The following is a 24,149-nucleotide window of genomic DNA, read 5'->3' as shown; positions in this document are numbered from 1 at the left end:
GGAGAGGGTACTAGTGTCGGACATCATTAACCAGCACCCTCACTCAACGACCCAACCCATCGTTCGTGGGCCGGCGGTGGATTATAAGGGGTTTTTTTTTTTTTTTTTGTTTCTTCTCTTGGTATTATAGGTAGGTAGGTAATTACCGGTTGATGGGACCGGCTCGTATTTTCCTTACTTGTTGGGCGGTTTGTTCCGGTTGTGGGTGTTTGTTTCTCTCCCCCGTTTGTGGGTTCTTTGCTCATGGTTCGACAGTGTTGTGTTGGCATAGCACATTGATTCCCCCGTATTTTGGAAGACCTCCTGTCACTGTTTTTCGCATGGGGTACTGTATGCGCTCGTGCGGGAAAGGAGGGGCGCAGGGAGAAGTCCAGTTGCGAGTGAGCGTGTGTGATCTCCGCGGGGTTTTATTTGTTTGGAGGGGGGGGGGGGAATGGAGGGATTTACTCCTTTGTGTTTTGTTTTGGCTTGTGTGGTATAACAGCGTTTATCTCGGCGATGCCTTTTTTCTATTATTCCTCCTGGTTGGTTGCGGGTTTCTGTGCGGAGCTGAGGTGGGGGTCATGTACTGCCACGACAATAGTCGTGTGTTGTCTGCAAGAATCTTGACTGATTGACTGACTGGGGCGTCGTGTAAACGAATGAATGGGCCGTACTCGGTCGCTTTTTCACAAATTTTAGATTCGCGAGCCGTTCGATTTAATCTACATCTACATCTTGGTTGCTTGCGCTCACCCTCGTAAGCGAGACTGAAGATAGTGAGAACAGCGATGTAGCTATGGCATGGCTTGATTTCTGGGGCCAACTTGAGCTTCGGCGGCGGGGGGGTTGGTTACGTTAGAGGGACCTGAACAACTTTTGTGTGGGGAACGTAGTAGCACAAGGTGTGCATGTGAGTGGTTTCTCCGACTGCTTTGGTCTTCCGACTCTTTCCACTGGGGCGAAGGAGGATGGGTGCGTTCAGGGGCGATTGTCGGAGGTTCTTGAGTAACGACGAGTGATCGTTTGTGACTCAAACTCGGAGGGCTGGATGCTCACATGGGAGCGAGGATAGTTCACGGCACAAATGTTATTATAATTTCTCGCGTGCACCGCAGCTAGTTCCGAGCTAGCATCAGTGGGAGCTGGAGACCATGCTTCAATAACAGCAGGCAAGTGCCTTCCGCCATGGTGTCTTCAGCGTATGGGATAATCATCTCCATGTCCAATGTGGAACAGCTATCGAAGCGACGAACCCCAAACCCCGACGCATAATTCCGATGCGTATATCATACCTCCACCCCCTCTCCGATTCCAACACGGCGAATTGGAGGGATAAACTTCGTCTTTCCATTGCGATTCGCACCGGGGCCTCGGGTGGCCGACATCTCTGCTCATGGACTCAGATTCCGTGTTGGCCTTTCTCATAGCTGGCAAGGGTTCCAGCACCCATTGCCATCTGAAACCGGGAGGCTCAGAGTCCAAGTACGGGGTGAAGTGTGAGGGCTGTCATTGCGAATAGGGAGGCTTCTCGGAGATTTCTTGGACGCTTTGGGTTCGAGATTCTTGCCGAATTGGTCCTTAGGAATTTCTCTCCCTAAACGCCGGGTTGGGGGTGGACCAGATCTGGGTCAGGGATGCAATTGTTGCACTTGGCAAAAATAGGATTTGGGTGGGGGGTTTTGGAAAAATGGTTTGGCGGTTGCGGGCGTGTACGTTTAAACCCGGGCTAGAATATTGGCTCCGCAATCTCAAAGCAGGTGAGTAATACCGCGAGAAACGGTTGAGGAAATATATAAAAAATATGATGCGTATTTCTCCTGGTTTTAGCGGGCAAAGGTTGCTGGAAAGCAATATTTATGAATGATAAAGAAAGGGTTGGAGGCATTACACCTCGCTCATGACTATCTTTTCCACGACGGTTTTTTAATTTTTTTCTCGGTACCGTAAAATATGGATCGTGTGCTATGTCGTTTGAGTTGCCTCCTCTGGCTAAGCCTCGTATTTTTTATTTTTTATTTTTTATTTTTATGACCAGAGGGGCTGAACGGCGCACCTTTTGCTGTGTTATTCGCCCCATTTTTCAGGGAAGGAAACTTTAGACTACGGTATCTGTGACTGTCTGCAGGGTGTTGAAGAAATATGTTTCCAATCTCTGATGGCCCTTGGCATGGGCAAGGTCCAAGTCTTTGTCAACGGCAAATGGGTAGGGAAACATTAGGAGGAGTTAAACAAACACCCCCTGTCGACACTATTCTAAACCCTTTCTCGAAATTTTTAAATTACCACTTTGATATCCTAATCTGAATTATTGGTATCATCTCCATGTGGAGGTGCTGTAGATAGACCGGACCTACTCGTGTGCCGGCCGATTAAGACACCACTTCGGGAAACCGATACTTGAGTGCCGTTAAATTGTCTATGTTTCATTTGTGGGCACTTTCGTGTTACAGTACCTTGCGCCAATACCACTGGTCCCCGGCCATAAGTACAGTACACGAAAACAGGGGTGGTACTTGTATATCTTGAATGGTCGCTCAGGTACGCACTGATATTTTACCACGCATTCTGCAAATCCCTGTTTTCAGGTGCTTATGGCCAGGGACTGGTGGTGCTGTCCCCCCGTTGCGGAGTCGTGGGGTACGACACGCAGGGCTGCTCAATTTATCCCGCCGTTGAATTCCGATACACGAATAATCGGGAGAATAGTGCCAGGGTGTTAAAATAAGCTTGGACCCTCCTGCGGCACGCTGGGTTCGTGAAGAAAGAAAATACAAGAGCGAGTAGTATTGGTGGGGGTAATTGTAGGCCTAGTGTCTTGAGTTCCAACCCGATCCTACTCAGACTGAGACTCCTCTCTGCGAAATCAACAAAATGTCAAAACAAAGTACCACAGCACGAACTGTTTACGCCCGAAATACACTTGGTGTGCCGGCGAATGATGTCTTCACAAATTAGCGTCCAAAACGCCAAGTGCCCGTGTGCCACCTCTCCACGCGAGCTGTGTGTAATGCGGGATGGCTGGTAGCGGTGCGGAGCTCCGGACCCGAGGACAGAAGCGGGGGGGTCTCAACTCTTCAGCATTTATCCTAATACCCCCTAGGAAGGGGCAGAACGGCAAATTCTGGAACCCGATTGACGCTTGAACGGCATTCGCTCCGCACTGGTTGGCCGTTGTGAGGCGTTACGGCTTGGTATTACGGGTAGGCTGAGAAGAGTCTTGTGAAGTCGGCCCCACCGGGACGGGAGGGGAAGGAGTACTGGCACAGCGTATCGGATCTCAATCCGGGCTCACCAGGAACCATAGTGTATGGCAAGTTATGGCGATACTGTATAGGTGAGGTAAATTACAAAAGTAGGGGTGCATGGTACCTGAGCAAATGTCATAGACCGAAGAGGCAGGAGCCTAGAAGGCACGGTACAGTGAATTTTCTGTAACGTGCTCGAGCGGTTGGCGAGTGCAGAGTGATAAGGGAAACAGAAGGCTAGGGATGCCGGTACAGGTCCCTGGCATGCAGAACCAGAACGTTTGAGTCTGAATTTAGCATGGGCGCTCAGATGAGCACTGACAATTTGCCATGCAAATCTTTGCTCCCTACGTTCGGGTCATACATGCCGGGGACTTGTACTTGTATAACGGGAAAACCTAGAACACCAATTTCAACCGGAGGGGCCCCCGTCCAGTTATGGTGGGGGTATCATACTTGTTGAGACAGCTTGCGATGCTGCCTCAACAAGAATAGCATCAAGTTTCAACAAGCCCAAAAGGATATAATATTAACGAGAATAGATAGGGAATTGATTGTAGAAGAGAATCTTGTTGATTTCATGCGTAAATAATGTGTTTTGATGGAGAATAAAGGGCTCCTGAGTGTTATGAGAGAGGATCGAGATCGAGCAACCGATAGAGCAATAAAGGAATCTACCGGTACTATGCCATAATGATATTATGTGGAAGAGTTGCTTTCCTATTTGGGATTAGTAGAAGGAGACATTTTCGGAATAGTGCTAGGAGCATGCCAAGAAATGGCCTCTCCCTAAGTGTCCCCCATCATGGTGATCTAAAGAGATCACAATTCATAAAATTGGGATCATATAGATCTGTTCGAGCGGTAGCTTGGCACTGTATTTCCCCCTTTCCTCGGGAACAAGGATACCTTCCTCCGTCTGAAAATTCGGACCAATCATATCAAGTGCCGTTTGATCTTCCACGTCTTTCAAACGGAGGGATTGAAGCTGATGAAGCAATGTTCCGCGGGGGGAAGGGGGAGGAGTTCCCTGTGCACGAGAAGACGGGGGGTGGTGATATTTGAACGAAAGACAGGAAAATTTAAGGAAAGGAGAGGAGGTGGGGACAACTCCTAAATCGGCAGTCTTCTTCTTGGGAGCGCCATTACGTGTTGGCAGCCCGACCGCGCACGTGAGCCTTTTACTGCATAAACGCAGGAGTACGATATGTGCATCTATGGTATCTAGCCACTGCATTGGAAACCTATTGGTGTATTATGCCCTCGCTTGCACTGCGGGCTGTTTCTTTGTGGGGTGCTGGCGGGAACATGCGTTCTGGTTCTCTCCGGGTCCTTGGCAAGCGGCGAGTCTGGACGATATGGGTGTGGCATACTATTATAATATCATCTCCTTTTTAACCTTGTGTTCTGAAACATGAGCGTATCATAATTGCACTAGCTTGTCTCCCGATTTTTGGCTCTTGAGGGGGGAAATCACGGTTGATCACTCGAGCAACACTTCACCTCCACTGGACGTTCGTATCCTGATCACGAGTGCTATTCACCCCCGAAAACTCGGACCTCCCCCTGGAGAGAACCCCGCGTAAAGTCGTTTGGGTTAATCGATAAGTTCAATAAAAAACATTATATATCACTCGGCCCAGAAGACGGCCTCAGTTTAAGAATTTGTTATTGGAATAACTTGAAAAGATGGCTTGATGGGGATGATACCGAGTGCCCATAAGCGCATTGTACAATCTCTAAGGGGCGACAAAGTACTGGCCAGCAAGCAAGAAAGTCCTCGCCGCACCCCCATTCCCCAACAGCGTCTTGCACAGCTCACACTCAGCTACGGGCAGGGCCAAGTTCGCGCCATCCATCACCCTCTCCTCCTGATCATATTCTGGCTCTCTATTATCGCCGGTGAGCTGGCGGTAGATGGCTAGCTTCTCCTTGGAGATAGCATATAGCCTTAATGACCTCCAGTAGCTAAAGTATTTATTGTGGTATTGAGTTAGATAATAAAGAAGAAAAAAGACCAAGGGGAAAAAGGTATACGTACAGCCCATCGCTGATATCAATGATATAAGCCTTCACATATCTCAGCTGTCTGTCCACCTCTTCAGCCACTCTTTGGGCTGTGGGGGGTTGTACGGCGGCGTAGGTTTTGACATAGCTGATGAGACCTTCAATCAATAGTTGGAGAAAATAGGTAACGTCCCACCAGAACCTGTGCTCCGGATCCGCTACCTTGAGATCGAAGAGAGATTTTGTCTTGTCGACTGCGGCGGCAGCAAGCTTTTCGGCCTTCTCCGCGAGGTCGTCAGTAGGGTTTAGTTCTTGCAGAAGACAAATCGCATGGAGTGGCACGCCAGTATTGTAACTGCCCCCCCCCCCACGATTAGTCCTGAATTCGCTTCCGCAGGAAGGAAAGATGTAAGGCGCTAACGTGTAAGTAGGCCCACCCCCCACCCCATCCATAATTAACCCGCTATCCAACTGCAACTCGTCAAGAACCCACTGCACACACTGTCGTGCAAAAGTGATCAACTTCGTTTCAGTCTTGTCCGCCACAGCAACAGCTACACCGCCACCATCAGCGACCTGCCGATTGGTCTTGACAAGCCTCAACACCGCCACAGCGGCAAGAGAAGTCGATATAGCATTGCGCACAGTCTTCTCAACATGCCACCTCATCCCCCCACCATTCGCCGAATCCCACCCCGTGAAAAGGAAGTCCACGATGCGCTTAGCGCGAGTGAGGTACACAGCTTTACTAACAGACGGGATGCCGTACGCCCTTAACAATGCAATTGCAACTTGTGCATTATCATCTGGCAACAACCCCCTCCTTCCTTAGCTCTCTATAACCGGAGGTCAGGAGATCTTGGACTAACCGTAATAAATGTCGTGATTCCCCATGAACGCTAGCCATGCGGTGTAGGCCCCATACTCGCTTGAATAGAACTTCTCCACTGCCTCCAGGGAGGCGTAGATTTCAGCTGTGAAGTTGCCTGGGCTAGCGACTTCAGCTTCCAAGAGGGCTTCTATACCGATTATCTGGCGTACCCGTCGTTAACTGGTGCTCTTAGGGGACGGGGTCGTGGGAGTTATGGGGAAAACTCACGAATGGCCAGATAACGTATCCATTCCAGTCATCCACCTATTACACCGATCGCTCAGGTCAGCACCTAAACCTACCAGCAAGCTAACCCCCACCTAGCGTAAGATTATTTAGACCCACAGTCTCAGAACTCTTCTTCAACGTCCTAAAATGCTGCCGCTCCGCATCCCAGAAGGTGGCCCACATTGCACGTGCAATGCGCAGACCTTCGGTCGTATACTCTGATACTTGCATGTGTGGTTGATGTTGTTGTTGTGGAAGGACATCCTGGCGTCATCTTCGCTTGGATGGCCTATCAGTAATAGTACGAGTACAGCTCTGTAACATGGTTGGACGGTAAGCCACGGCACGAGTAATAAGCGAATTGATTCGGGTAAAGTGGTAAAGCCGTCTATCCCTTTTCAGGCATGGAGTTGTATAAGTAAGCTGAAGAGGGGAATGACACTCTTGGCGGAGTTTATATACGAGTAAGGTAGTTTTCGCTGAGCAAGTAACTGATTACTTAATCGATCAAGCATCAACAGCAATTATGGACCTTTATATACCAGGCCCGAACTGTACACTGGTAAATTAAGACCAAGATATGCGGTGCGATCCCACGACGCCAGACCTGATCGCCGGGTTTATCACATTCAAATATCTCATACCCGGCAATAGAATGTGGTGCATGGCAGGGCGTGACCTATTCCCTGAGCGGGTGTGGGGTTTCCAAGCTCTTGTGCTTGTCCTGAGGCTGAGGTACCCACTGTACCGGCATAGCATTGCAAAAGTACTCGGGTATGGACGTGGATGATCGGATACGATATTATTTAGGAATTCTGGAGGCCTGACCATTGCTGCTGTACCCTAATAGGAAAATAGGAAAATGAATTTGTTATAGACATAGCTCAAGCAACTATGATATACCTTCAGTTTTGCTACCTCCTAACCTGTAGGTGTCTGACCACACACTTTCATATCCGAGTATGGTTTACTGTACCCTATAATTACTGTAAGAGTGGTAACGTATCTATAACATGTGTTTGGAGTAGGTGGCTGAATTGAGCTTTTATGTAAAAGGGACTGTCTGTTGCGGGGGGTTTATGGTTAGGTAACCGTTGGTATGGTATCTTATCGTTAATTACAATTTCTGGTATCTACAATCAATGGAGAAAATGGGGGGAAAAAAGAAGAAAAAGAAGCAAAAACTCCACAAACTTGTCCCATATGTTCCCGAACAAGATAGATAACTAACACATGTGCTGGTGCAAGTGGAATAGCTAGTCCGGCGATTCCCCATTCTTATACTTCCATAATCGACTTAGGTCCATTACCGTTCTACCCCTCTGAATTTCTGCCGACGACTCCGCCTTTGCCCCAGTCGCAAAATCCCAACCAGTGCCCGGGGCCGGGGCCGAGGGATTCCTCCCCAATGTTCTCGCCTGCTCAAGATCGTTGGGTACCTCGACGGATGCCATCCGGAACCCTGTCCAGGCGGGTGGCCAACTCCTTGACGATCTCAACTCCTTCTGGGCTGTTTCCTGGCCAGAAACTTGAGCTCCCTGCTCAGCTCTGCCTTCTCCCGCTTCTACAACCATCTCGAGAAAGTCTGAGCTGTCGCCGGCAAACATAGGGTCGAGGTAGTGCTGGTTGAGCAAGTGACCTCCGTGACCTTTGTTTTCAAATACCTTGCCGGCAAAGCGATTTGACAGCTTGTCCTTCGAGAAGTGCAGGGTACCGAAGCGGGAGACAAAGTCGTGTTCATTGCAGTAGTGTTCTATATACTTAATCAGACGCTCCTCCGGCGCCGGGGGGTCCGCCGACGGGGTTTGTGGTTGGGAGGGGGAGGGGACAAAGCGGATGGGGTTGTTAAAGTGGTTCGCTGCGCAGCTGTGTTGGAAGATGTTAGATATTGCGGAGGCTATGGGGGTGGTGAGAAGCAAGGGGGTATATGTATGGTTACCCGAATGTGTATATCTCCATTTTTTCAAATACTCCGCTGGGTACATCTGCGAAAAGACGGTCTAGGACGGTGGATAGGATGATTCCCCCTTGGGAATGCGCAATGACAACACATTTATGTACGTTGTTGTCTAGAAGTATGCTTTTCAGATGGTCATATAGAACTCGAGTATCCTCCGTAGAATACGAGAAGCACCGTTGGATCAAGCACTCCACGAGGTCGAACACAGTTCCATATGTCCGGTTATGTATCCCAGTCACCGGCCGACCGAATATTTCACTGATCATATCGACATTTGCTACGTCTGTTGAGTTACATCTCGCCCAGCCTACATATTCTAGTCCGTACTGGAGTCAAAATAAACATACCTTGTAGCCAATGTTTTCCCGCGGCAACTCCATTGACAAACACCCATTTCTCATGATCCCAAATCTCTGGGCCACTCGCGTGCTGAATCCGGCTTTGCACAAACCTTGACCCGTAGTCTAGCGGCATGCAAAAAAGCGCTGTGAGCGCACAATAAAACAACATGAACAGTGCAAAAACCAGCCCAGGTGCCGCTATCCATGCAGGAACAACAATGACTAGCCAGAAGGAACCAAGAAAACCTAGTATAATGTGTAGTACCAAATCGCACATGTTCTTCCGTGACGGGTACAATTCCGAATATGGGTTTGTGCTTCGCCAGGGAAGGAAAATGTGGGGAATCCAAAGGAGAAGAGTGAAAGCTAGCTTTATGTCTGATGCCAGGAGTTTCCATGGACTCGATTGGAAGTTTAGTGACGATGCGCCCGAGCCCGGAGCTGTCTGGCTGGGGAGGTGGGATGCAGTTTGGTTTGTGCTGAAGAGGGTTCTAGGTCGCCATAGAGGGAGAGTAGGTGCTCGGCGGTGGCTGCGGGTCATTTTGGAGAGGTGAGTTAAAAAGTAAGCGTAGAGGCTGTGTCCTGAGAATATGTGAGAGTGTTATTGTGAAGAAAGCTTGTCAGGTTGATAGTATATTCACTGTACTTGGTGTTCTCGAAGGTCGACATATCAGTAGATAACACTATAATAATATCATTACCATGCTGCGGGGGGAGAAGATAGAGAGGGGCGGGGCGTGAGGAGTGGGGTATAGATTGCTGGTACCGTGGTGTTTTATTTGATCGAGGAAGGGTTTGAAATGAAAGGCGCGAACTCTCCTTCAGCCGCTTGCACTAGAAATTTCTATGGAACATGATTGATTGGATGGACAGGGATTCGCGCCTCCCGTGTCTCGCTACGGTAATTTAGCTGCCTGAACAACATGATTGTTGATAAGAACTGTTGATAAGGAACTCAACAACGAATGATGGATAGTGACTGTACTTACCGCGCTATCTCACTATTGGGGCAGTATTCTAGGGGATTGGAATAATAATAATAAAAAAAGATAAATGAAGGCGGGAAAGTATGATAGTTGCCTGTGCTATCTCGTGATGCTCCCACGCTTGTTATTAGCCACTGTGAGGGTCTGAATCTGGTGCGGTGCAAGTGCGTGCCAGTTACTGGCAGATTTGGGAATAGCCTCAGCATCATGCTGGGTATCATGCTGGAGTGTGAAGTGCGAACTTCGCTATACAAACTATGCTTCTTGATTCGCCTCCTGGTTTCAAAAAGGAGTGAAAAAGATGGTTCAATTAGGACTGTGAGGTTTCCTAATTTTCCATTTGTCGGTCTCGCCCAAGAGGGGGGTAGAGCTGAAAGGTTGAGTGCGGGGGAAGTGTAAATTGATGATCGAAGATAGTAGTAAAGTGTGCGATTAGGGTGGAAGTTTTTTCCTAGAGAAATAGATTCGACATAGACAAACAGCGTCGTGCACTGGGAGTAAGTAAGTGAGAGTTTTGGTTTCCGCAGTACCAGAGATATCTGGTCGACTCTTGTCAGGGAGAGGACCTTCTCGTTAGTATTGTAACCGCGTGATTGACATAAGGAGGGGGAAATAATAGAAAAAGACACTGATTTCTTATTTCAAAGGAGTTCTCCCTTGATGGTCACCTCAAAACTATTTCAAGGATAGATCTTATCATATTGTCGGCTGCTCCGCTCCCTACTCCCCTATTATTATTACACTCTTTAAGCTCTCCTTGGATTCTGGTTTTTGTTGGGCTATTTTTCCTCACGGAAGCGCGAGCGGGAATTATAAGTTGGGGCTGCTTTACGCTCTCCGGCTGCTGTCCTCGTAAGAGGGCCTGCGTCGAAGCTATATCCTCTCTCTCTCTCTCCCATATCAGACCCTTTGATCATCCTCCTCCAGTCTCTTGCCCTCCCCCGCCATAAACCCTCCTCCGCACACAATTTGTTTTCATAGTCCCTTCTACAGAGTTCTTATACCCACCTCACTCTAATCTCCCCCTCCTCCTCGCCTCACCCCAGTCTTTCTCTCCCCCCCTCCCTATCTGCTCTCACCACTGTAAATTTGCGAAATATCGTCTCGGTAAAACTTTTCGAAAATCCAACTTCTCAGCAAACGGTGTACCCCACCGACCGACACTCATTATGCCTGCAATATCCATCACCTCGGCCACAATCCATGGGCCTGAATCGCTCATTAACCCACTTCTAAAGTGGTATAGAACCTGTCAGTCAGCATACGACGCAGCTCCGGAAAACGACCGCGTTTGGGAACTAATCAACGCTCACACCAGGGGCGGTCTCGATACCCTCCAAGCTGAAGAGCTTATCTCACATTTACGATTCCGACGTGCAGAGTCCTGCCGCATCGAGCACCTGATGTCGGCAATGGGCTACCCTCCTCATAAGCCATTTGAAGAATTTACTCGTAGGGACGTGGTGACCATCAAGCAGTCCTTCAGAGACGTGATCCACTTGCATACCTATTGTGTTTATTCTCCCCTTATCGGTCGTAGCGACGGTGGTGTCGTCGGTGGACCGCCGATTGGCCATATAGGAGTGCCAGTATACTGGGCCGTTGTTGATTACGCCGCGTGGGTTGCCGCGGATTGGAGGGCTGATCCTAAAGACTTTGCTCAAAGGCTCGAGGACCAGTACCAGAAGCTTGTGAAATATTGGAGCCACGACAAAGAAGGCTTGGAAGCTGGAGCCCACCTTCAGACGTTGGGAAGATTCGAGGGCACGGGAGAGTTCTCTGCTGGATGGGCGGCCGCCCAAGTTGTTGCCGCTTTTGAGACCATCTTCCCTGAGACCTGGACTCAGGCTTTGCCTAGGGCGTGGTATTCCGGAAATGTCACTGACGATTACGGGTCTCCCGAACCTTTGGCTCTCGGCAGTGGCGATGAAAATGATAAGGAGGAGCCCAAGGAGGACTCAGATGATGCGGATACCTCTGAGGATGCAGATAACCTAATCCATAGTTGTGATGAAGGCGACTCTGGTCATTAGGTTTGTCGCATCCGAAAACTTTACAGTAACCTCCCCCATCCTACCCTATCCGATCTCTTCTAACCATTTACTTGTAAGGCTAATAGAGGGGTGGGGGGCTAGACACAAATGACACCCAAAGCTGGAGAGTTACTGTTTGCCCCATCATTGGGCTTTGCTGATGTGTTTTTATGATACTTATTTTTCATGAGTAGATGTCTATTTCAACAGACATCTTGTACTTCATGTTTCGAAAAGTTTTTTGTCCTTCCTTTTTTCCTCCTCACCTTCCCCCCTCTTTCTATATCTGATCCTCAAATTTAGGTTCACTCTACTTTTAGCAGTGTAATAAGCATTTAACGGTATTCATTTGTTGATTTTGATGGCTGTGATGGTTTCGATGGGTTTGAGGGTTGTGTAAAACCTTGATGTAATAATAGCTAAATTAAAGGCACAAAAAAAAAAAAGCGAAACAAGACGCTCTAGCGTGGAAAGTTTTTCTAGTGTGTATGGCATTCCGACCACTAACTTTCCAATCTCCACTGACATCTTTTCATCTTTTCATTCCGTTCAAGAATATATTATCTTCTGTCAAATAGCTACCAAGCTGCGAAAATCTCTTCTGTCGCTTCATTCGTTTTTCATTCGTTCTTATTCTCGCTTCTGTTCTGTTTTCTAGTGGTAGTGGTGATGGTGGTGGGCTGGACAGTGTCACAAGCTGCAACGGGGTGAAACAAAGCCAAATGGAAATGATCCGGTGCGTAACTTCTGGTCTTGGTGGGAATGTGGTGCTTTGGTGCCTACCTTCTCACCACAATATTATATCATCGAGACTGGATTCCGGACACAGCTGAATTTAGGGGACTAAAAAATGTTCCGACTAATATTGGCTTTGCACTTGTCATTTAAGTTGGGCGACTAACTGATTACAGGTCTGACAGACGGGATAAGGTACTCACTTTGTAGGATGGGTAAACTATCCACCTACTCATAAGATATAATCTGGATGGCTTCTTGTTTTGCTGTACTAACAATTGAGCAGAGTTTCGCTCCCCGGCTGGGAAATTTCAAATGGTTTTTGCGATGGAGTTACACATCTACCTACTAACTGGGGAGAACCATGAGGGTCAAATTCTGGAAATTTGTATCCCTGGTGGGGGAGTATTCACACTATAATTTGTCCTCGCTGGTGGTGCCGTGGTTAGAGTGTGTGGTCTGCAGTTGTCCCGGGTCCCAGGGGGGTATGAAGACTAGAGGCTGTGGTGTTGAGGTAATTTATGGCCCCTGCCAACTGTGTTCCAAAAGGCCAGGTTCGTCTGTCTTGGGGACAGGAGAGAGGGGGTGCTATGTATGGCAGCCCGGCTGGTAGTTTTATGTCGGAGGTTTTGACGCAGGACATGTAAGGGGCCGGAGGGACTATGGGCCAGGGCCTTGAATAATAAGATAGGCTCCGCTGGTCAGCCACGGTCCCCCCGACGTCGGCAATCTCAAGGCCACTCTTTGCGGTGACCAGAAGTCCTACCCCTACTCCTGAACACTATAGTCTCATCATATAGTGTTCACTTATGGGGGAGGAGATGGCAGGTATGAGTACAGGGTTTCCAGGAATGGGTGGCGCTTTGGGTGATGATGGGAGTAGAATGAGAAATCTTTGATGGTTGTAGGCGTGCTCCGGCCCTGAGGTGGGGAAACGGGGTATTTTCCAGGCAAGAGCAGGAGGTGCTAGTTGGGCTTGTGGTGAGGTCGAGAGGGGGTATTTGGACCCGGGGGGGAGAAAATGCAGGTGCTCAGGTTGGGTGTTACAACAACCTTGGAGTTTGCTTGCTAGATAAAACGGAGAGTGATGATTCGAAATTTACACACTTTGGCATGGGAATCCACGGTGCCACATCGCCACATGTAGTTTGAAAGAATTACCTATGATATCCATAGTCGCTGTTCCTCACAACCCCGAGGGTAACAGTTTTCCCCACTTCTGGGCATAGGAGAGAGTGAAGGGTAGGGTAAGTTGACCGGTAGGTATACCCCTGCTACCGCTGAGCCAGCTTGCTAAGGGATTGCTATGCCCCCTCGGGCAGCTACACCCTCGTGACAGAGATTATCCCTAAAGGAGTGAGCACTGATTCGCTATCGAAGGTTGACCATTGTAGGATATATGCTTGACTATTGGAAAGTTTGCAGCTTCTAAAGCTCGAGTACGTCAAATGCACGGAGAATCGGTTCATTGAGCCTAGAATAGCTCTTTCTGAATGCAATAAAGTATCGGGCGGAAGATTGCTGTTTTGTTGTTTTGAATTATTGTGGTCGTGTGAGATCTGGTGATCCACTATTTTCCGACCAGAGGTCTGCTTATGATACAATTCTTTTGTTGTGCGTTATTGCCTAGGTTGGTCTTTTCTGCTCTAAATCTGTCAAAAACAATTAGGAAGAGGTTTCTCTTAGCGTCTAGGTTTGCCTAATTTTGTACAGTATGATACTGCAAGCTGGAATTGCTTTATTTGTCAATTTGGAGGGAAAGGGATAAGCAGCAAGATAGGTATCAATAGGTAGATAAGGAAATCGCCGCTCATGGGGCTCAAGCGAGGTATCATACGGGTTTTTCAGTAAGTTGCTCAATGTTCTGAAGTAGCAGATGATGCTGCCGTTCACTTTAGGGGGTTCAGGTTTGTTTGAGATCGTTCAAAACTACAACAAAACAGCAATCTTCCGCCCGATGCTTTATTGCATTCAGAGGGAGCTATTCTAGCCTCAATAAACCAGCTCCCCGTGCATTTGACGTACTCGAGCTTCAGAAGCTGCAAACTTACCAATAGCCAAGCATATATCCTCCAATGGTCAACCTTCGATAGCGAGTCAGTGCTCGCTCCTTTAGGGCTAATTGTGGAGGTGAATAGAAATTCGGCGATATTAGAGCACTTCCAAGACGGGGATTGATAGTGATTGAAACATGTACAAGGGCTCTCTAACTCATGTGCTTTTTTGTCGATGTTCGACTTTGGAGGTATGGAGAGAATCACTGTTAAATTTAAGTGCGACATGGAGGCAGTAGTCCTCATTGTTAGAGTTGATTGGTGCTACGCCCAGGAGCCGTGTACCACTATATGGGGGTGAAATGGGCCAAGAGGTAGGGCCATTAGAATCTCCGTAAGGGTTCTCTAAAGGTTTGAGGGGGTGGTCTTTGCTTCTTTGACAGAATTTATTGAAAGCGGTTCTTGCGGAGAGGGGTTCAATAAGAATTGGAAATAAGGGAGGCTAACATTTCGATAGAGGGCATTAGCCCGTTCAAATCAAATGCAGAGGAATCCTAGAATAGAGGCGAAAGAACGCTCTTTAGTGAACGAATGGTCTGGGAGTAGAAGAATCTCTGACCGAAATCTCCAGGCAAAGAGGAAAAATCACTAGACTCTATCATACTAGGCATGGCTAGTGGGCATTTTGAGAAGGAGTATAGCGTAACCACCGGGATCCTCAAGGGATAGAGGAAGTTTTCGTGACCTAAAACAGTACTTCCCCCCATCTCCTGCACTGAGCATTCAAGCCAGTGGATGTACTTGATCTACTCGAGCCTGACGAGAACCCAGTATTCCTCCAACTGGCACCACTGCTCACTTCACGGGCCTGTTGGGCCACCTGAGTACGGTATCCATCTCGCGCATTCAGCCTAAATTCCGGGATTACGGACAAGACTTGTCTCAAGCTGTCTAAAACCCGGGTCGGGTGAGGAAACTCAAGACCTATTGCAAGGCTTGGGCTAAACAAGTCCCTCTATATACGGTGTCCCCCCGATCGTTGGATATCGTGCTGAGAGATGATTCCAGCAGCTGTTAGGTCCAGTGGGACGAGCCGTGCACATTCACTAAATAGAGACTCGACTTTTCAATTACTACATCCTCTCCCATTCCCGAAGTTAGTTTCCCTTCCGCTCTGACCAACCAACGGCCAGATTGGTAACGGGGCGTAATGCATTTTAAGGGGGATTGTCTAACAGTTAAGTGTTCCTTTCTTCCATTGCCATCCCAGACCCCTCTTCCGTGGTCAAATCTCCTAGGAAAGCTCTGGTCAGGTCCCACTCCGTAGCAGGGGACGTGAGGTGACATGGCGAGACGAAACGAAAAGTTCTCGAAGGGCCGGTAGAAGGATTGTGTTGCAATGGTCTGGGCTTCTTTCGCACATACATAGAGACAAAACCTGCAATCATATATAACCATTCGCAATAGCTTATGGTAGGTTAGCTAGTAGAAAATCACGCCCAAATTATGGTCGCTTGGAAGATTAGAGCTCCCTGAAATTGAATCCAAACACCCATAATAGGATGTGCCGATCTCTTGAGTTCTGGACGGGATGTTTCTAACCTTTTTAGACACCCATAAATCTGGAGTGGTTGAGGCTTGAAGCAGGTAACATTGGTTGTGTTGTGTGCTTTCTGCACCCCAGAGAGAAAAATCCCTCTCCTATCTAGGACCTCAAAGGTTGAACCGTCCTAATTTAAGCTCCTCATTGCCGGATTGCGAACCTGCGGGTGAAAGACCATCCTCTCATCCTCTGTGATCTCCACGCATTACCTAATAGAAAAAATAAATCACGAGGGGTTTTGGCTTAGGGTGGTCGAGCGATTGAACCTCGAAAACTGCCCGCGAGTTCACATATGTTTTGAGGCCCGACTCCTGAGAGTTCGCCAGTACGCCAATCGAATCTGGGAACACAAAAGATCGGACGAGATCCGGAGCTTGGCAGCGACATGTCAGAAACACAAAAAATGTTCTCTCATATTTGCCAGCTTTATGGAAAGAGACGTGAAGAAGTGGTAGTGGCTGAGGGGATCAAGAGCAACTAGCTGGGGGATGATGCCAACAACACCCTCTGGAGACCCCCCGGACAAGGATTTCCAAAACCGCGGGTCTTCGATATTGTTCGGCACTAAGCCGGGATTCTGGGGGGACGGTGAATCTAGGTGGGATATGCCATGTAACCTGGGAAAAGCCAGGGCACCCTAACAAGGGGAAGGGGTGGAGCGAGGAGTGGCAAGCTTTTGGAGGAACCTGAACTGTGGAAAAGAGATGGAATTCTGCTGTTCCTGTGGCAATTATTCAAAAAGATTATTACCCCTGGAAGCGACTTCCCTTCGGGCGGTGCGTTCTTGCCATTGCTAGTGTATTCTGGCCTTTTGTTTCCTGGATTATACAGTGTCATATGATATTTTCCGCACATGTAACAACACTATTCAGTTCATAGAATCATTCATCTTTGAGAAGTTGTTTTCTTACAGGATCCACATTCACATGTGATACACGAAGCACATCAGATGTACCAGCTGTATGAGAAGTTACATTGTTGAAAAGGAAGTGTGTCTGTATATTTGGAAAGGTTACTGGAAAAATTGAAGTAGTAATATTGATGACATGGTCAATAATGTTTTCTCTCTTTTCTACTGTAACAGGGGCTCCCTCTGGGAAGATGGATCCCAAGGTTGTGACCGTACCAAAATGAATGCTTCTGAGAATAAATATAATAAAATCTCAACATCTCAGCAATAAAGTTGAAGAAAAAAAAAAAAAACTTAATATCATTAAGCTACAGCTTTTATGCAATTAAGTTCTAATCTTGAGAGGTAGTTGATCGCCAGAGTAAAAGAACTTGCATACACTTAAGGAGACTTCATATACTGCCAGTTGCTCCCCATTACTACTCTGTGTTCGCAAGTACCCAACTCCCTTAGGCTGTCTACCTAACCTCCAGGGGTCGGACCAAAGTTCCTCCAATGCAAGCTAGACTACACTGTGGTTTTCTAACATCTGCCCGATGGAAGTCATTTAGCTGCTGCATCTACAATGTAACTGCAGAAGTAGAAGCTTTTCTTATCGCAGAAGTAGAAGCTTTTCTTATCGCAGAAATGTCAGTAGTGAGCTGTCATGCTCGAGCTGATGCAATGCCAACTATGGAACTCTCTACCCATATACACCTGGTTATCTACAGGCATCTACAGCCTATGAACATCTATCTGGTTCTACTCTATTCTATATCATTCCAGATAATAGCCACATAGCTTTCCTGACAGACCTCTTCTGAGGTTAACTACTAATAGGCACTACCCCAAGCCAACCCTCCTAGAAGTAGGTCTTATCATAATCTCAGACTTGTATCTTAGAGTCCTTAATGATTCTCTAATACTATTACACTTTCAGGGCAATGGACTTCGGTTACCTTACCGATAGGCCTCCAGTAACCTCACATGCTACTACTAACTTCAAAGTAGTATTACTCTATCAGTTCTGGTCTGTTTTGCATAAAGCTCTCTAGAGACAATTCTTCAGGTCCCACTCTATGCCTTTATATATCCTATGGACAGCTTTCGGTTGACCGGATAGTGTGAGTATATACAGTGTTACAGGAGTGTCTGCACTTGTAGACATTTACTAGACTTATAGCAACTCTCCAAGCTGTAGTCCATGATGCTAGGGACTTATACCAAGGCCAGAGAAGGATGTTAGGCACTACACCTCTAAGTTACAGCTTATTTGGAGCTCAACTGGTTGGGTGGGAGTAATTTGCACAATTTGGGATTTGAACACCCAATGTAGTTTTGTGTGACAAAAAATCTAGTAACTTTCCCAGAAGCCCTGCATAATAAGTTACTTTCAAAGTAGTGTAATATGGCTCCATAGCAGGATAACCCAGGGCACAAGGAAGGGTAACTCTGGTCCAAAGGTAGGGTAACTGTAATGTGTTCACAAGGTGCTAGTAATGTTATCGGTAATAGGTATAATAGTTGGCAGGTGGCCTGTTCTACCAGAGAGGAGGCAAAAGCTGAGAACTAAAGGAGGCTGCCAGGATATACTGAGAAAACAAAGAAGTAACCGTTCAACCAAGTATATTGAAATACAGTCTGTCGAAGTCTGCCTCTTCTATCATGGAATCTGGCAGTCTTTAAATATCCAAATATGTTCATATCTATCATGAATGAAACTAATCAAAGATATCAAGCGATACACTTTGGTAAAACTACTTAAGTATCAAAATGATACTTAAAACAAAACATGAAACAAAACCAAGTATCAAGCGATACTTAAAATAAACCAACTATTAAAGCGATACTTTAAACAAAATATAAAACAAAACCAAGTATCAAACAATACTTAAAACAAATCAAGTATCAAAGCGATATGTAAAATAAAACATACAACAAAACTAAGTATGAAATGATACTTAAAACAAACCAAGTATCAAAGTGATACTTAAAACAAAATATAAAACAAAACTAATAGTTGTGTACCTGTACCAGTTACAGTAACTCTATCCGGACTCACTGTCAAGCAATTTAGGCTAATTTTTAAATTGACTAATTGGGTTACCCTATCGGGTAAGGTAACCATCTCTCTTTACCAGTACCTATGTGTGAGGTGGAGACAACCTGTATAAACTCAGAGGTGTATAGGCTAATCAAGATTTCATGCTCCGTCACTCCTATTTTCCTCCCGCATAGTTTGGCAACACCACGTCATCTATCGTGGACCCCCCCCCACTCCCCTCTGCCCTCTCGATAGTTCCTGCCTAGGGGCATGGTTAACTCTTCTATCCCCTCCCGCTTTGGCCTCGCTTGTCTCTTGTTTGCTTGATGGGGGAGTTATCTGGGCTCGCCCAGTAGTCCTGTCTTGCTAATAGGAGCTTGCTTAGCCTTGGCATGGTCGGCTTCCTCTTCGTTTCTGGACGGTGCTGGCAGTGGTGGATGTCCTTCTCCCCACTTGCACGATCCCCGTTGGGGAATGCCTCGGCTAGTAACTTCGGGGTCTGTCTCACAGTGAGATTTGGCCATACCATCCTAGTCGCTCGGTTCAAGTCTGGTTGCCTTCCTCACCTCGCCCTTCCACCTTCCTACTGCCGGTGGGATCCCTTCCACTAAGTGATGCTATCTCTTGGAGAACAAGGAACTACATGAGAGACGCGGTAATACGGCGATAGGTTTTGGTTGGTTGGGTCTGCACTGGGGCTTTTGGCCCTTCCTCCCTTTTTCACTTCAGCTGCGTCGGCTGGTACCCTACTACTGTCGGCTGGTACCCTACTGCCTCTCCCTCTTTTGCTGCTTCGGGCAGCCCCTTTGGCCCTCCTGGACGGACAGCTTGGGGCTCTCGTTCTGCCAATACCTCCTGCTTACAGTGGGTGCACTTTCCTTTCGGTTTCTCCTGGTTGTGACCGTGGGCTATATGCCCAAGACATACGTTTATATCACCTATACGGCGCACCTATTCGTTTTTTCGACTTCACGCACGAGGCCTGGCTATTGGTTTGTCCCAAGCGAGGGGCATGGGTTGGGTTGGTATCTGGTTGTTGTAGGCGAGGGATTGGTTTCGGTCTTTGGTTTGGGGTTACTCTGGTTTGGGTTTTCTTCTGTTCGGTGGGGGGTGTACTATTGGAATGGGGGTTTTTCCTTGCTTTGAAGGATGGGTTTCTGGGCTTTTTGTCTTTACCATTTGTAGATAGCTGAGCGGGAGACTTGCAGGGGAGTTTTTTAAACCAAGGACTGGTTGGGTATCGGTGGCTCTAGGAGAGACCCCTCTGCGCTCAAGTCATGGGACCTTAGGGTTGGGCACCTGGCTACTGGTGTTGGCCTTTCTGGGGTCACGATTTTTCTTCTGGCTGCTTGAGAACAAGGCAGGGTGGAGGTGCGGGCCTACATAGCGAAAGCTGATATGACCCTCGGCCTTACTTTCGTTAAAATGGATAAATAAATAAGATTATATAAAAAAAAAAAAAAAGGCTAATCAAGATTTGTTTCTGTAGATGGAGATTGTCTAGGAAGGCTTGAATTATAATCATTTTATTTATGACATTTAGGAATAAATTTATGTAGGTAAAGTAGAATTATAAGAACAATATTATATTGTTCAGGTCTCTTCTCTGTTACTTAATGATGTCTGAAAACTTGGGAGGCACTTCGATATTCATATTCCATATCAGAGTATTTGTGGATTCCATCTATTTATTATACAAACTGTATACAGTTGTATCTGAAAAGTCTATGTACTCCTCACGGCAACTGCACTACTACTACAAATAATGATATTGACTACAACAAAAAAAAGATATGTGTACAATTTTAAAATAGATAATAGTAGAAATAGAAAAAAATAGTTTTCCAATGCTACCATTTTGTATGGCTTCTATCTGCATCTAATACAGCCTGAAGTCTCTCAGGCATCCTCTGAATCCATCTATGAAATGTCTCCTGCGGAATAAAGTTCCACTCTTCCTTTGCTGCCTGAAATAATTCAGTAGCACTATGGGTCCTTCTCTCAACCTTGGAGAATAGCTTTCTGAGATATCTTTTGAGAATTGCCTCTGCATTCTCAATAGGATTGAGATCTGATAAGTTGAGAGGCCAAGTCAATCTTTGATATCCATAGTCTTCTTGTAATTTTTTGTTTTCTGCTCCATTATACCATGATGCATTATCAGCAACTATATAGATAGTTTGAGGAGCTCTGTCTATGGCTTCTATGAAGGAGATGAGGTAGGGTTGGTAAATCTCAGTTGCATATTGGTGGAAATTGACACCAAGTTTGTCTCTTTTGCTGGTCCTTTCCTCCTCAGTCCTCGTTCTCATAAAAATGAGCTCAGTGCTCCCTCCAACCATTATTGCAGTATATACACCTATATTGGTACACCCTAACTTAAAGTTAGACTTTAAGTTCTTTACCTCTAACTCTTTACCTAGTCTAAGTCTGACCTTTCTTCCCACTGGATTTGGATCATATTCAAATATGGCTTCATCCACAAAGTCCATCTATTTCCAAGCTCTTGTCTAGTTCCTCCTCACTCTAGTAAACTCTTTTCTCTTCTCCTTCTGTCCCTTTCTCTAAAAAGGCTTTTTTCTATGTATCCTGAACTTAAATTCAGCTTCCATAGATATCTTGCTAATAGTATCTTTACCAGGTCCAATATTAGCTTTTTGAGTAATATCTCTTAGGGCTAAATAAGGCTCGGCATCAATGATATCAAGAATAACTTGCCTTTTGACATTAGTAATCTTGGTTGGTCTGCCAGTTCTAGGGGCATCATGGGTGTTTCCACATTTGGATTTTGCATTTTTGACTTTGATGAAATAGTTTACTTGGAGAGGTTTATAAGCTTTGAAATTTTACCATATCCCATATCAGTATGTTTATAGAGAGCATAGATTTCTCTTTTCTGGTCTTCTCTGAGTGTTTAGGAGTATGGTGGTACCATAGTAGGGAGTGATATTGAGGTGATCGTTGGTTGCAGCGTTGCCAAGCAGGGGTACATAGACTTTTCTGATACGACTGTACCTCTCTGGTTATAACCTACAATGTCAGGTATTCTCCAGAGGTGCGAATACTGTGAGACTCTAAAAAACACCACATCTTTTTCGAAAATTACTGTATTGCTCACTGGAAACTATACTATTCCCAATAGTGATTATCTGATCTTCAGAGTCATTAGACTTATGGCATAGTTCTCAAGTTGAACTGAGTTGGCCCAAATTGTCTCCCATATCGATAAAATAATCAGTTTCATCTGAGGATTGTATCTGTAGAGGTAGTTGCAACTGTAACTGTAATGTGTTCACATGGTGCTATTTATGTTATCGGTAATAGGTATGATAGTTGGCAGGCAGCTTGCTCTACCAGAGAGGAGGTGAGAGCTGAGAACTAAAGGAGGCTTCAAGAGTGTACTGAGAAACAAAGAGGTAATTATTAAACCAAGTATATTGAAATACTATTTGTCAAAGTCTGCTATTTCTATTGTGGAATCAGGCAGTCTTTAAATACATAAATCTGTTCATGTTTTAGCATAAACGAAACTATTTAAAGATATCAAACGATACACTTTAGTAAAACAACTTAAGTATTAAAATAATACTTAAAACAAAATATAAAACAAAACTAAGTATCAAATGATACTTAAAACAAAACAAGTATCAAAGCGATACTTAAAACAAAACAAAAAACAAAACTAATAACCGAGTTCCTGTACCGGTTACATTAACCTTCTTAGGTTGCCTGACTTTGAACCTCTATAACTCTGGATCTAATCAACAGATATCTTATGGATGACTTCCTATTAATTTGTAGGTAGCCATTCTACCGAATTGACAGATAATTCCTTGGTCAGCAACCTTTGGTTACTTGTGGGTAACAGGATTTCAGTCATTGTTCTAGTGTTGGGAATTATTCCCGCAACTATAATACATTCCTGGACCCACTTGTAACACTCTATAAAATCTATTAGCTTCTGTAGTAGTGTTTCTTGGAGTTCTAAACTCCTCTAATTATCATAGGATAGGTGTAAATGTATTAGCCTCCTATAAAGATACTTTAACATTCGATATTATTTTTTTGTATGAAAACGTCCCATTAGCTACCGCTCTTACCTCACTTGTCATAAGCCTGAAGCCTAGTAACTCTCTGAGTAGTTGATAGATTCACTCCGTTCTACTTCTCAGACTTTGCAGAAGATCCTCTCTCATATATCCTATGAACAGGATCCCATGGGATAGACAGTAGTGATGTATACAGTATTATTCTTACACCATAAACTCTATAGCATTATAGTTACAGGACGCAAGTGAGATAAGTATGTAAGATGACATGTGGGCCCCGTAAGGGGGCTGGAGAAAGGTGTTAGAGACCAGAGATTCTGATTCTGAGTAGGGTTAGCCTACTTAGGATGGTTCTTAGGTATTGGATCCCAGTATTCTTAACACTATGTACTTCTTAGTAATGTCTACCTTGTCTGACTGATGTACCTAACCAACACTATCTCTTTTTTTTTTTATTGGTAGACTATGGTCTACCACCATTCCTACTGTAGTAGTCTCTTGACACTGGTATGGGAATAGGTTTGGCAAACTGTAATAGTACTCTGTGGAGTGTCATTATATTAGATCAATCTAGTGAGATTAGTTGAAGAAGTTTGATGCTGATATCACTTCTCAAAACAGAAAGATTCTGTTACTAGTTGACAACTGTGCCACTCAGCTTTTACCAGATTTTAACCTGCGAGCTAGAAGTCTTAAATTCCTTCCACCAAACACAACCTCTCAGCTTCAACTGTATCTGCAAACAAGAATTTGTGCATCTAGTACTGTCATTGTACACCAGGACGTAACCGATATTTCTTCTGTACTCTCTGCATCCTCTTCGTCCAGATATGCATTGCAACTAAAACTAGCATCTGGGTAATTCATGGTTACCTTCTGGGACTCTGCTGTATTCGGATATGATGTTATATCTGATCCACATCCTAGTGCATCCTGGTACCAATTGTAACTGTTAGGCAGAGACAACTTGTATAGACTCAGAGTTGTCCAAGCTAACCAAGATTCGTTTCTGTAGATGGAGATTATATAGGAAGGTGCAAAATATACTCGTTTCATTTATGACTACTAAGAGTCAAGTGTAAAATGGTAAAGTAGAATAGAATCGGAAGAATAATATTATATTGTTAAAGTCTCTTCTCTGTTGCTTGATGTTATCTAAAAGCTTGGGAGACACTTCAATAT

At 45.7% G+C, this 24,149-nt stretch overlaps 1 protein-coding gene; it reads right to left on the bottom strand.

The window, feature by feature from the left end:
- Positions 1–7,449: 7,449 nt before the first annotated feature.
- Positions 7,450–9,419, bottom strand: GSTUM_00004449001 (uncharacterized protein). XM_002835886.2 has 3 exons: positions 8,641–9,419; positions 8,273–8,570; positions 7,450–8,199 (listed from the first exon to the last, which is right to left on the bottom strand). The coding sequence occupies exons 1-3, from the start codon at positions 9,173–9,175 to the stop codon at positions 7,590–7,592; spliced, it is 1,443 nt and encodes a 480-aa protein (XP_002835932.1). The 5' UTR covers positions 9,176–9,419; the 3' UTR covers positions 7,450–7,589.
- Positions 9,420–24,149: the final 14,730 nt, after the last annotated feature.

The sequence above is a fragment of the Tuber melanosporum genome, assembly GCF_000151645.1.
Source record: "Tuber melanosporum whole genome shotgun sequence assembly, scaffold_12, strain Mel28".
NCBI classification, from domain to species: Eukaryota; Fungi; Ascomycota; class Pezizomycetes; order Pezizales; family Tuberaceae; genus Tuber; species Tuber melanosporum.
The sequence above is the reverse complement of the archived record's forward strand: the minus strand, read 5'-3'. Positions and strand labels throughout refer to the sequence as shown.

Coding starts and splice junctions, on each gene's coding strand:
- GSTUM_00004449001 (XM_002835886.2), bottom strand. CDS start 9,175: ATGACCCGCAGCCACCGCCGAGCACCTACTCTCCCTCTATGGCGACCT. Junction 8,571..8,640: donor GGGAAAACATTGGCTACAAG/GTATGTTTATTT, acceptor CAACAGACGTAG/CAAATGTCGATATGATCAGT. Junction 8,200..8,272: donor ATGGAGATATACACATTCGG/GTAACCATACAT, acceptor CTTCCAACACAG/CTGCGCAGCGAACCACTTTA.